Genomic DNA, 14,701 nt, shown 5'->3' on the forward strand with positions numbered 1-14,701 from the left:
CTCCTATTTGTCATTCTTGCTAATATATTATAATATTAATGTCATTTAATGAGTAAAACTTGCTAATGGTCATATATTTTAGGAGAATAATTACCTATCTGAAGAAAGGTTAATAGGTTCCCTAAATATTTAATGCCCAATTTATATGAAAGCCGTGGCTAAGATTAACTATGAAACCTAAATTTGGTTGTGTAGTTCGCACAAATTACCACCTTTAAAATGAGCAGGTTATGGGATACCCTCAAATAACATTAGGCTCCGTTTGACTTTAACCAAAATCACTGATATGACCGTGTCTGCTTTGATTTCTTTGACTAACGGCATATTAAAGAATCTGTATTTTATCTGAAATATTACAAATTCACAAAGTTCAGTGTTTTTGTAGTGAGTTCAAGGATGGAATAAGTATGATAGTGAAGGGTAGGGTCATTTCTGTGGAATGTGAAGTGGTATTTAAGAAACAATAGTTATTTCAAGAATCTCCTTTTGATTTTAGGCACTGGTGTGAGCAAGGTGATGGCTTATCTAGATATGGATGGCTTTTACATGATGGAAAGAACTTTGGTGTGCAGGAATTGATTGATGATCCTTTTATATTAACCACAGAATTTGTTAAAAGACAAGGTGGAAATCATGGTGGAGATTGGAGTGCCAGAATTACAGTAAAGCCTAAGGTGATATCAATACCCATTTAAAATTATCAGTTTTTAACACTGACAATTATAAAAAAAAAAAATTGACATTTTACATTATGTGATAAATTTACACTAGCTGTGTGTTAAACTATAAATAATTGTAAAGGCAGTTGTAAGCATCTATTAAACTCCTTATTTGTATCAAAATCATTTTAGCTCTAGAAAGGCAAATCTTTCCATTTCATAGTAGTAGTCGACAGCATGGACTTTATACGACAGAGAGTTCTCTATTTAAATTGAATTATACTCATATCATTAAATATCATTATATTCATTGAATCTGCCCACTGTATCAACCATCTGACTGGTAAATTTATCTCTACAATTTGTCCAATTTACTCAGTTTGGACTAATGTAATTGACTTTAACTACCTGTAAAAAGGTAAAGTGACTTGGTTTTAAGATCTTAACCAAGCAGCCCTGATGAAAGCTTGAAATTCTGGCCGAAACGTTGGGACTAATAAATAAGTTTTGCTTATTTTGTTCTTTACTGACCACATTCCCAACCATTTTCTTGTTCTAGAAATTTTCATTATATTCATTGCATTCCATTTATCAGTATTTCTTATTTATTTACAATCTTAAATTTTAGAGAATGAAAAGTTTAATAAGTTTTATCTATTTAATATTAATAGTGAAGTGAAGCTTTTATATTTTTATACTTCTTATATTTTATTTAAACTTTTTCAACATAGATCTATATTCAATCAATCTTATCAATGAACTCCTACACCATACTCATGACTTTTCAATTCTGTTAGTTAATTTTATTGGGTTATACATTATTGCTTTTTTACTACAAAAGGTGGGAAGTTTTGTAATCGTGCAAAAAAAAAAAAAAAAATTATATCATCGCAATCAAAAATTTTCACTCATATTATATATTTTAAAAAAAATTAAATCTACTGCTATGATTCATGAAGGATTAGGGGTGCAGTAACTTTGTAAGGAAGTACTGTTACTAAACAAACGGTTGTGCAAGGAGGTGATTTGATCAGAATCATGCCTGACTGCCAGATTTTTTCCTCCAAAAAAGGGTACCCACTTTATGAGGCTGGGTGGACCCTGGAGGGCTCCTGAACCCACGGGGCTGACTCAGTGAAACAGAAAATAATTATTTGCCACAGCTGAATTCGAAACCGGGTCCTTGGAGTCAGTAAGTAGCATCACGCCTTACCACAGTGCACCGCGCTTCCTTAAGTCCTTAAATCCCTAGTAATCTAAAATAAGTTAGACAACAGGATCCAATCATGAAACGTCCATTTATCTATTAGTATTCAACCAGAAGAAAATAAAGAAAACAAAAGAGGAAAACTAAAGGAAAAACTGAATGAGATACTTTATCATAAATTTAAACAGTGCCTTTACTCACTGAGCTACTCCGCTTCCCAAGTAATTTTTCAAGTAACTATTATTTATGCTATTACTATTGAAACTTTATTGAAATGGTCAATTCAGAAATGACCCTTGTGTAAATATCAAATATATCTTTTTAGAAATAATTGATTAAATTGTATCTAAGATGATTTTTTTTGTTGAGATGATATTTTATGAATTAGTTTTTTTTTCTTATGAAATTGATAGGCTTCATAATATTAAAATTAAACAGATCTCAATTAAAAATGTTATTGTTAATATGGCTAGTAAGACTATTGATATATTGTTGTTTTAATGTTAGGAAGGATTTGGGAGAGGGGAACTTGTGAATCTTGTGTTCTACACTGGAATAGAAAGTGGTACAAGAGGTAGAATTTCTCCTACCAGAAATACAGAAATACCTGGAGTTGTTGGAGAAACCCAGGAACTTGGTCAATTTGTTGTCAGATATGCTAATACTTCTGGTCAACTTAAAGGTATTTGATATGTATATATCTTTTCTTTTTCATAATATTTTAAATATTATTATATTTGTCTACAGTTTTTACTTGTAAATATAATGGAGTACCTGGATGAAAACAAATCTCAAAAATTTGAGCCACTATAGATTTCAAAGTGGGAAAGGATATTGTAACGAGGTTTTCTGGTCGATTGATAATAATTGAAATTATCAATGAATTGAATTGATGTTTTTGAGAGTGGTAAAAAGGTAACTTTAGGACAGTTAAAGTGTTATGAATATTTTTGTTACTTTGCAATAAAACTTCTGTTTTATTTTTTGTCTTTTCTGGGCCAGGTAACACACAGCAATTGGTATCAGAAATGGAATTTTGGATAAGAAGAAACTATTTTTTTCGTTTTCAGGTATGAAGTGGAGTATAAAGTTACTGGGTAGTAATAAGAGGTTAAGGGCAGTTATCTGAAGGTCAGGCAATGAGAATGGAAGATTTATTGTCATTATTTAAAAACATGTAAACTACCTTGGATGAAATGAAGTCTGGCCTCTTGTCAATCAAGTTTGAGAACATTGAAAAGGACTAAGAAAGTACAAAGAAGCAGGTCAGAAATGAGGAAAACCACGTGGAAGGTCTGAACTATGATTCCGAAAAGCGGATAACGACCACAGATGTATGATATTTTGAAGGTGAGAGCGAAGTGAAACATTAGATTAGAAGTCTCAAAGGTAAAGTTGACCTTCTGGGACTGAAGGTCTAGTCAGAAGGATCCATTATGGATGTGTGATTGGCTCTAAGGATGTGTGATACACTCTTTCAACATGGAATTGGTGCCTTAGAAGCCCCAGGTAGAATCAAGCCTTCAAAATACAACAGAGGGTTCTCATGTGCAATTTATCAGTGGCATTTCAAAGTAGCATCCGGATTGATCAAAAAGGAATGACTTCCCTGATCGTCTCATTACTAGGGGAGTCTCTGGATATATTGAGGAGCATCCCCGAAAACTTCAACTGTTTATACGACCATCTTGAAAAGGGATTCGGTAACCATCATCAGGAGACAGGTGTACTTAGTACGGTTCAGGACAAGAAGGCAGGATCTTGGAAAATCGCTGCAGCAGGTCTAAACGGACAATGCTCAGGTGATGATATAAAAAGGACGATTGATAAGTATGCTGATGATTACAAATAGAGAGAAAGAAGGATAGGCAATAACTCTCGTTGTAGGAAAGATGACAGCTGGAGATAAATAGAGAAAGAAGATAGATATGATGAAGATAAACAGGAAAGAGAGTAAAGAGAAGAAAAAAGCTTTGAAGAAAGAAGATAGATATGATGAAGATGAACAGGGAAGAGAGTAAAGAGAAGAAAAAATCCTTGAAGAAGAGATGAAGTATAGTAGCGTAGCAGGTGTGAAGAACATAGGTGAAGAGATAAAGATAGGAGACGAGGAGGTGAGAAAAAAAAAGAGTAATGAAGCTGATTAAAAATACTCAATTAGTTGAAGAAACTGAGATCATATTAATGATAAAAAAATAAAAATTGGAAAATCAGAATGTAGTAGATGCATGGTAGTACAAAAGACTAAAGATGAATCAAAAGAAGATGCCTCTCGGCTTAATAGGGAAAGTATTGATAAGATTCATTCCAAGATCAAGGATGTGAAGATGGCTCTGTTCGGGAACAGTTGTAAGAAGGGTTCTAATGTAACATAGTTATCTAATCAGTCGTTAATAATTAAAATTATTGATGAATTGAATAGATTTTTTTGAGAGTGGTAAAAAGAGTACTTTCGTGTAGTTAAGGGGTCGTGAATATTATCGTTCTCTCCTATAAAAAAATTGTTTCTGTTTTATTTCATGTCTCTTCTGGGCTCAGGTAGCATATAAATATAATGATATAAAGAATGAAAATGTGTTTTTAATTGTTAAAAAAATATTTACATTTAGCTAATATCTAAAAATAACTGTGCATCTGGGCAGTGTGGTAGGAACACAATGAGTGGTGTGAATCCTGGTACACATGAAACCTTCCTACCTCTCTCTGATCTACTTTTAAAACATTTTGATTGTACGTTCTAGCATTTTTTTTTTTTTTTTTTCAAAATCTGAAATGAAACCACTGGTGGAAGTTATGTATGGAAAGTTCTGTTAATATGACCGTTTTTCAAAAATTGTGAAATTAACACTTCAACGGAAACTGTCAGAATAAAAGCAATAAGAAAGTTCTCATTCTACTTATGAACTACTAATCTTTATTTCTGTGGTCAAGAAAATGTTAATTAATTTTACATTTCTTGTCACAAATTTTGATAGTTACTAAACCTAGATACCAAATCATTACAAAAAGTTAGTATGTACCTATTTGCTATGTACTATTTATTTGCTGTTTATTTTTTATTTTACACCTAATTTTATATTGGAGAAATCTCCATAAATTGAAGACTAGAATTGAGCAACAGCACTGGCCCAACACAGCATAAAACATTATTTTGATTTTAAAAATCCATAAATATTAGAAACAGTAAAATAGGAAAATAATAGAAGCTATATGCGTACTAAAAATCATAGAACATTAGGTCAATTTTAAAAGAGATACAAATAATTTAAGTGCACACTGTACTGATATTATATATAAATAGCAAACCATCTAGTTAATATTATGTCACATAATAGTGATTTTAGAATGAACAAAAAATTATAGGTATAACAACACAACTAAACAGAAATTTCATCTTTTATCAAATAGAGGTAGTAATTGTAAGCATGGAGATAGTTTACCAGTTATCAGCATTATCATAGTAACTTTAAAAAGAATTTAACAATGAAGTTTAAGAAAATTTCCTTTATTTTAGACAAGTTATGTGTATTTTAACAAGGTTGACAACAATAGATATTATTGTATTATAAGTGTGGACCAATAAGGACAATAGTTATATCATATATGAAATTATATTTTTGAAAAAATTGATAATAAGGTACCTACTTATTAGTATTTAATTTTTTAATTATTGTTTTGGTGTTTGCATTATTGGAATTTGCTTGTTATGATTTCAGTATGCTTGATGATGGGGCACTGCCCCTGAAACATTATATACAGATAATGTGAAATTTTTAAAATAATACAAAAATTTCAATTGAAGATTTTTTTACTTCAGCTCAATAAAATATTTATAACTCTTCCAGTCTTTGAACCTTAATGATTAAGGTTAACTACTAATTATTTCTGTGGTCAAGAAAATATTAATTATCTTTTTACTTTTAATGATACAAATTTAGGTATATACCAAACCTAGGTACTTAATCATCTTAAAAAAAATAGTATGTACCTAATCAATGTTATTAAACATAATTTCAAAAGTGTACAGTAATAAATGTAATGCCAAAGGTATAGTTATTTTTTGTAAATAATTTTTTTAATCTTTTTTTTTAGAACAATAAAGTTTATTAGTAAATTGAAGGAATTTTTTTTTTTCAATTGTTCCTTTATAAATTGATCATAATTAAGGTATTATGTAATTCTTGTAATTATGATTTTACTTTTAGGTATATCCTATCTAAGTGTTGAGGGCAAAGGACTTCATTTGCTTAAAGAAACCATCATGTCTACCCTTCGAGTGCAGAAAAACCGACTTGTGCTTCCTGGAGACCTAACGCGTCTTAAGGAAGGTACTGTTCCGAATCTAGTAGCTACTCAATTTGAAGCAACTGTTCCATTTCAATTTGAAGTAAGCTTTGAGAGTGGAAGTTTTGTTGATAGGCCAAATTCACTAACTGAAGAACTTTTTACTAAAGAACTAAAGGAAAGGACGGAAGCATTTCATGAAAAGTTCGACAACACCTTTAACTTGACTGAATTCTCATTAGAAGAGATTAACTTTGCTAAGGCTGTTTTTTCTAACTTGATTGGAGGTATTGGATATTTTTATGGAGCGTCTAGGGTTCGTTCTGATCACACTAAAACTCCAGTACCCTATTGGAAAGCTCCTTTGTTTACAGCTGTTCCATCAAGAAGTTTCTTTCCTAGAGGGTTTCTTTGGGATGAAGGTTTTCATGGTCTCTTGCTTGCTGCTTGGGATTTAGATTTAGAATTAGATATTATGTGTCACTGGTTTGATTTAATGAATATTGAAGGTTGGATTCCAAGAGAACAGATTCTTGGCCAAGAAGCACTTGCTAAAGTCCCTGAAGAGTTCGTTACACAAACCAACACCAATGCTAATCCACCGACATTCTTTCTTACTTTGAGATTCATAATGGAAAATTATGCTGATCGTTTGACTGAAGAAGATCGTTTAGGAGCCTTAGAGAGACTATATCCACGCTTAGTGGCTTGGTTTGATTGGTTTAATAGTTCACAAACAGGAAACATTGGAGGTTCATACAGATGGAAAGGAAGAGACCCAGCTGCTCCAGAACTTAATCCTAAGACAATGGCATCTGGTTTTGATGACTATCCAAGAGCATCACATCCTACAACTGAAGAACGACATTTGGATCTCCGTTGTTGGATTTTATTAGGAGCAGCTACATTAGCAGACATTGGTAAGATTTTAAGTCGGTCTGGTGGAAAATACTGGGATACTTACCACTATCTCTCTGACACATCACTTCTTGATCGTCTCCATTGGTCTGAAGCTGGTGGGCGTTATGCTGATTTTGGTCTTCATACAGATGATGTTGCGTTAAAATCTCGTCCCCAGCCTCATCGGGTAGTGCTTACAGACCCTACTCCACGGTTAGTAGACTCTGTTTTTGGTTATGTCAGCCTTTTTCCATTCTTTGTTCATATTCTTCCATCTAACTCAATTAAACTTCAAAAAATACTAACTGACCTTCGTAATCCTCAACTCCTTTGGACTCCTTATGGTCTAAGGTCTCTTGCTAAAAATTCCCCTATCTATAATAAATGGAATACTGAACATGACCCTCCCTATTGGCGCAGTCCTATTTGGATAAATATGAACTATCTTACTCTTGGAGCTCTCCATTATTATTCCAAGTTAGAGGGTCCTTACCAGTCTCAGGCTAAGAGTGTTTATACACAGCTTCGTAGTAATTTAATTAACAATATTTTTAAAGAGTACAAGAGAACAGGGTATGTCTGGGAACACTATAATGATAAAACAGGGGCTGGTGGAGGTTCCCATCCTTTCACTGGTTGGACTTCTCTTGTAGTTCTTATTATGGCTGAAATGTATTAACTAGTTCATTTGTAAAAAAGTATTGTCTTGAAGATAAAAGGGTATTTTAATCATTCTGTTTGTGAAAATAAGAATGATTGTAAATAAAAATTTGTACTATAATAATTACTTGTTTAAAATTTCACATTGAAATTCAAAACCACTTTTTGGATAAAAGTGTAAACAAAATATTTAATTCACTAAAGGTGATCTCAATTTTTACTTTAAATAACCACACAATTTATTTAATAATGTAATATTGTAAATTTGTTAAATATTTAATACTCTGTACCATTTCATTTAATTTAAGTTTTTTCATTGTATAACTGTAAATATTTGGTGTTGACTACAATGACTGATAAGATATATGTACTTATCGTTAATAGTTAAACATTAGCACTATTTATTTAAAATAATGTGCTGACTCTTTAAATACTATTTTTGCCCAAATATAGGTCATTTGTTTTCTGAAATGTTTTTGGTAAAATAAGGGATTGACCTATGAGTTATACCAAATTTGGGGCTTTTAAGTCACTTCATAGTTTATATTCGTTTCTACTTTTTACAGACTAAATTCTGTATGCACTTATGCTCAAGGCAAATAATAAATTTCAACTCAGAGTATGCTCAAGGCAAATAATACATTTCAACTCAGAGTATGCTCAAGGCAAATAATACATTTAAACTCAGTGTGGAGTAGCAAAACAAAGGTTATATGAAACGAAAATAGAAGAAGAGCTAACAAATGACACCTAAAACTAGGAATTGAGAATACTAACCTAATTAGATATGTTCAAGTAGACAATTTATAAATTTAATATTTATTTCCTGTAAATAGTTTAATGTCTTCTCCCCTACTTTTTTTTCTAAACATAATTTTCTAAATGGGGTGCCGACCTATATTTGAGCAAATACAGTATTTTGAAAATTAAGGCTTATAATTTGATTACATACTTAAAAAATTATGTTGATTACGGTATTTTATAATTTTTTTTCTGATTGATTGGGAAAAATTAAATAATTGTTTAGCCACTTAATTCGCTATGTAATAAAGATTAAGTAAGTATGTTAAAAAATTAACCATGGCCTAATTTTATGAAACCTGAATAAAGAAACATTTAGGTTATCATATATCATAATCTGTGGTATCTATCTACTACCATTTTTTTTTTTCAACAGATGTAGTATTTCTTGTGTCATTTACCTTAATTTTAAATGAAAGACTGCTCATAATTGTATTTATTTTTTAATTTACAAAAAAGTATATTCCATATCTGGTACTTATTAAGTGATCCATGCGTCAAGATTTTAAAAGTTTACTGATGAAAATACAATATACTTATACAATGCTTTACAGCCAAGATATGTTCTGAAAAAGTTGTGACCATAAACCCAAAAGCTGTATAATGAATCCTTTTTATACCTATATCATTTTACTTCCTATAAAACGCTTACACAAAACCAAAGTACAAAGCAATGTAATAATTAACAGAATTCAAAAAATAAACATATAAATTAAAAACAAAAGAAATCTGCACAAAGACTACAAAAGAAATATACACACATATGTTTATACAAACATGAAATAAAACGAGTGTTGATAGTTGATTATACATTAATATGTCGAGAAGATGTTCGGGGAGGGGAAGAGGGTTCAGTGAGCAAATAAACTCAAAATAACAAAAATTATTTATTTGTGCCAACATTTCAACCTGAATTTCTGGTCTTCATCAGGGAGTTAAGGCAGAGGTTCTGGCTGAACTAGTCAGAACCAGCCACAGCTGAACTAGCCAAAACATCTGCCTGTAACGTCGGCACAAATAAATAGTTTTTGTTTATTTGCTGACTGCACCCCCTGACTATCTTCACCACAAAAAATAAAATATTTAAAAACTGTTTTCCTTTGATGACAAATATTAACATGAAGACTCAGATATAAGTATAATAGGTGACTAATGAAATATAGAGCTAAAAACTGAGATGAATGAATAAAACAATAACCATCATATGGTATTCAGAGTAATAATCTTTAAGAAAACTTAAAATTTGAAAAATAAAAATGACAATCTCTAAGTAGAATACAAATTTAAAAATACTGTATGAAAAGTTTAAAGAAATTACTGGGGGAAAAAATTCAAGGTATAGACTCTTACAAAAAGATAGTATTTGGTATGTACAGCAAAAAACTGAAAATATTAGTAATTGTAAAAAATAAATTGAGCAAAATAAAATTATAAAGAAATAAGTAGTAAATATGCATACAAATAAAATACGGTAGAAACAATTATTTGTATACCAATCGAATATGCCAAAGACCTTTTTTTTATTTATATGAAAAATGGGAGACCATTATCATGTTGATATTTGATCCAATCTCTGGTAAACCAGTTATTTTCTGGCATCCCTCTTCAACCTCACCAGCCAGTAAAGATGTCAGTTGAGATATCTTCTCTGATGAAGACCCTCTCGTCACTTCTACAATGGGTCTAATGACCTATCTAGTGAAACAAAAACAAGGTCTTAATATCATTATAACTGCTGCCAGTTTCTAATCTTAGGTTGTTGGTATGTAGAGGAATAATGTTTATTCAATAGTAATTCAAAAGCCAATCATATTTTTCAACCATTAACTCTAAACATGTGTCCTCTTATCTCATCAACAATATTGTTTAGAGCAACATGATTATAAAGTTTTCATTTTTGTTTGTGGAAAGAGTATCACAATGGATCTTTAGGCATCAAGACACTACTCTACAGAATAAATAATTAATTTGGACAAATTAACATTTGATTGACATGATAATCATAATTGGTTGCCAACTTAATCTAACAGTACTACTTCCATAAACTCTTCATGAGTGAAAAAGTTGTGATGGACCAAAGAGTGCTAAAGAAATTCTTGACTGGTGATCACTTGTTCAGTTTATTGTTGCATTTTAATATTATTTGTTTTTTCCTATTGAATTTCCTAGACTTTATCTGCAAAATCAAATGAGACGGATTTTTGTAAGGTATGGTTTCAGCCTGCTCAAAAGGACCAAGGTATGAAATTAGTTGAGTTTGAAAAGGGCAGGTTAAACTGTAATAGGTTAGTCCCTGGTAGAAGGTTCTTACCTCCTTCAGATATCTGTGTTCCTTCATTTGCTCCAGCCAATTACATTTCCTTTCTTCAGGCTATTCAGTTTCTTTTCTTGTTTTTTTCTATCCATATATTCTTATGCCAATTCTTTGTATTTTTTCTGTACCATATTTCTATAGCCTTGTTTGTAATCCTGGGGTTCATTGTCAAACCAACATGGTCTTATCCCCCACTTTTCTAGCCTATCCTCAGCAGTTCTTATTACCACTTTTGAGATTTTGTGCTGCCACAAAGTTCCTAGACAGAACTTCCAAGCATGTCATTTGCAAAGAGTTGATCCAGTTTTAATTGGTACATAAGAATTGTTTCAGGGTTCTTATTTAGGAAATGAAAATTGCAATCTTGCCTTGCTTTTTTCCAACATTCAAGATTATTGTTCTAATTTTGGAAACTACCAAGTAGTAATCTGTGTCAGTGTTGGTCTCTTGTTACTAATTGTATGATCTTGTACAAATAATGTTACACATGCGCCCTCTATTAATGAGTATCTAATCTATTTGATTCACTTTTTTTCCATCCAGTAATCTCTAAGCTTCTCTTTCATTAGATATGGCGAACTTGATATGATATGGGCTGTTGTCATTGGTATTGTTCTATAGGGCATGTTTTTTAAAGACTATTTCTTTACCAATTTTCGTGCTGAAATTGCTTAAAATGATCTTAGTGTCCCTTCTAGGGCATTTGTTAAAGGCCCTCTATCAAGCGTGTCATAGAAAGCTTTCTTTTCATCAGGTGTGACCTCTGTTGTGGGGCAATAATTGCCAATAGTGTAGTTTTCAGTGATGGGAGGTGTGTAGACTATGATTGTTGATGGTCTTCATTTTTATTAATACATAATATTATTTATCAATAAAATAAGTAATAAATTAAAAGTTGAATAAATAAATATGTTGAGAGAAAGAGAAAGAAAGAAGGTAATTAAAATTGTTCTTAAAATGGTATTACTTTCTAGTATTTAATGAAACATGAATTATTATAAAAGTAATTGAGTTCACATTCATCATTGAAGTGATAAGTTTTTTATTTTTCGGTTTACTACTCATGTTCATAGGCATACTAGAATGAAAAGAATCATGAAAATTTAAAGAATTTTACTAGAAATTGCAAAAACTCCTGAACTGTGGTTATTATCACCATTAAATTTAGAGAAATAATAACAATACTGCATATTATGATCGGGACAGCAATTCAAGTATATTAAAATCTAATATAGAGATATTCAATTAAGAAGAAGTATGTTAAAGGTACAATATATTTATTATAGTTTACAATACTGACTTCTTAATTTAAATAGAATTGTTATTATTTCTAATATATTTGTAATACTGTCCCATATTATTCTCTCAGTGTAATGACCGCAGTTTAGAGATCTGTTTCCAAGAATGTTCACTTATCAAGTAAAAAAGATAGGTAAGAAAAGGAATTTAATTTAAAACAAAGAACAGGTACTTTTAACAGCATTTTAAATGGAAGAAAAATTGAAACTCAAAGTGGTCACTGAGGATAATATTGATTAATAATAATACTGTTAATACGAAAGAAAAGAAGCTATCATATGAAACTACCAAATATTCAAGCTACCTGACTGTGTTCTTCTATGAGTTGAGTCGTAACTTTTGCGTTTATACGTTGCGTCCAGTGACAAGGTAACACAGAAGTAATGGCTGGGGGGTGGAGATCACAGTGTTAGGTTGTCAGAAGTATAGGAATTCCCAGAATGCATTAAACTATTGCTATGAAGTTTTGTCTTCTACAATCGCTTCAAAGTCCATGGGACACGGAATTCCACCCCAGACAATGGGAGTGATAGACGATTGACCAAAATTGGCCTCACGATCGACTTGTTAGCCACCCCTGAGTCAAACTGTTCCTTAAGCATGCATATTAACATATTTGCAATGAAAATGTCGACATTAGGAATATCAATCACAAAATGTGTTAAAATATGATAAAATAACTTTGTTTTGTGTCTACTCTCACAGCTATCCAGATGTTATCACCCTTTTCCATACTAAAATTGTAAGTTTACCATTACCATTGGTAATACTAATATAATATAATGGAATTTATTTTAAATAAATGTGGTGGGTATGAGTTCCTGCTTTGAGATCTTGCCTCAAAAATTTGGATCATCAAAGCCTTTGAAAAAATAAACAGGTGAAACTTTCCAATAAGTAAACATTAAAAAATAGATGTTAATGACTGCTAAGTAGTTTGCTTATAATATCTGTTATACATTAGTGTTCCACTGTGTTTATTCTTAAAATGTTAATAATAGTTTTACTTGATGAAGAATTTTTATCATTTATTATATCGATTAATGAATTTGATTTTTCATTTCAATAAAACATTTGATTTTTTTCTTGTACTCTTGACACTATCTAAGATAAAGCTGTTTGAATGCATAGGTTATTTCAAAATAAAGATAGTTCTCAGAATTCCCATTAAACAATTTTGCTAGAATTTGTAATGAATAATGATATTTACTTCACTATTAGCCTAGTAATGTATCTCTTTGTTTTTGTTTCATTTTTTTACTAAGTGATGTTCTTAACATTTATAATATTAATGTAACATTGTATTTTGTGTATATATTAGGTTAGTAATATTTGGTGATGTACATAAGTCAATATATTTATAACAATTAATTGTAAGCCATAGACTAAATACATTTCATCTTTTACTATGAGGATTTTCGAATATAATATAAAATTTTTTAATAAGATATACATTTTCAACAATAACTTTAAAATTGAACAATAACTAAATTTCTTGTACTATTTAAAATGTATAATGATTGATTTAAGATCTCATTATTTGTTTTACACTTTGGACTGTAGAACTATTTATTATGTAATTATTCTATATATATTTTAATAATTCAGAAAGAAATGTTAATAAAAATTTGGTTGTGACTATTTCATCTGTTACCAAGATACAATATGCTCAGTAATTAATAAATTGGGTTAATACATCAATTATGTTAATTATGTAATGTGTAGTTGAATATTTAGTAGTATATTAAAAAATCAGTATTAATTAACCAAAAATAATCCTAAACTCAAACATCCAAAAAATAAAGAAGTAACCTTCTTTATTTAGTTAGTACCAGAACATAATGTCCTTAAAAGTCCCATTAAAAGATTTGTATGTCTGGAGGGGTTTAAAATCTATAAAGGGATTGGCTGAAAAATTTATTATTAACAAAGTTGAATTGCATAAATGTTCTAAAGTGATTTTAAAACTTTTTTTTTTCAAAAAACTTGTAGTTTTTGAGATATGGACAGGAAGAATATTAGTCCAGACAAATTAGATACCTAACTGTAACATTAAAAAAAAAAATTGACCTGTTTTATAGTGGTTAGTAACACCAAATACAAACTTAAACCCATGGTTGATATTTGTAGAAGTGAATTTATGGAACACTAGGAACTAACAGAAAATTTAACGAGTATAAAACACCATTTCGGTTAATAGCAGTATCATAATTGTCGATTGGCCTGAGTTACTGAGTACTAATAGAAGTAGAGTATAACAGGAACAACCACTTCATAATGGATGGTATTTATGACTGATATGTAATAAAATCCAGTATACAGAGTGTGACATAGGTTTGTGCCCCCCTTGTTTTGTTGGGCTCCTAAGAAAATAAATATGAATTTTCTATTAAATCTATTTTTTATTTGTTATAATTATGTTTTTTAAAATAAATTATAGCTTAAACTACAAAACTTAAAACTTTCTTTTATCACTTTACAAATGAGGAGTTAAGAAACAGAGAAGAAAAACCTCACTGAAATAAACATTTTAGAAGATTTTGAATGAACAAAAAGTGAGTCATTTTTTTTTTTTTT

The 14,701-nt window shown here is 30.5% G+C and overlaps 1 protein-coding gene across 1 annotated transcript in view; it reads left to right on the forward strand.

The window, feature by feature from the left end:
* GCS1 (mannosyl-oligosaccharide glucosidase) overlaps positions 1-9,069 on the forward strand; it is a 14,890-nt gene extending 5,821 nt beyond the window's left edge. Inside the window, exons 3-5 of the mRNA XM_014436435.2 lie at positions 497-674; positions 2,374-2,548; positions 6,072-9,069. Of these exons, the coding sequence (XP_014291921.1) occupies positions 497-674; positions 2,374-2,548; positions 6,072-7,729 (2,011 nt within the window). The 3' untranslated portion in view covers positions 7,730-9,069. The remainder of the gene's footprint in view (positions 1-496; positions 675-2,373; positions 2,549-6,071) is intronic.
* Positions 9,070-14,701: the final 5,632 nt, after the last annotated feature.

This window comes from Halyomorpha halys, unplaced genomic scaffold (assembly GCF_000696795.3).
Source record: "Halyomorpha halys isolate HHAL.00 unplaced genomic scaffold, Hhal_1.1 Scaffold1912.1, whole genome shotgun sequence".
In the NCBI taxonomy this organism is placed as follows: Eukaryota; Metazoa; Arthropoda; class Insecta; order Hemiptera; family Pentatomidae; genus Halyomorpha; species Halyomorpha halys.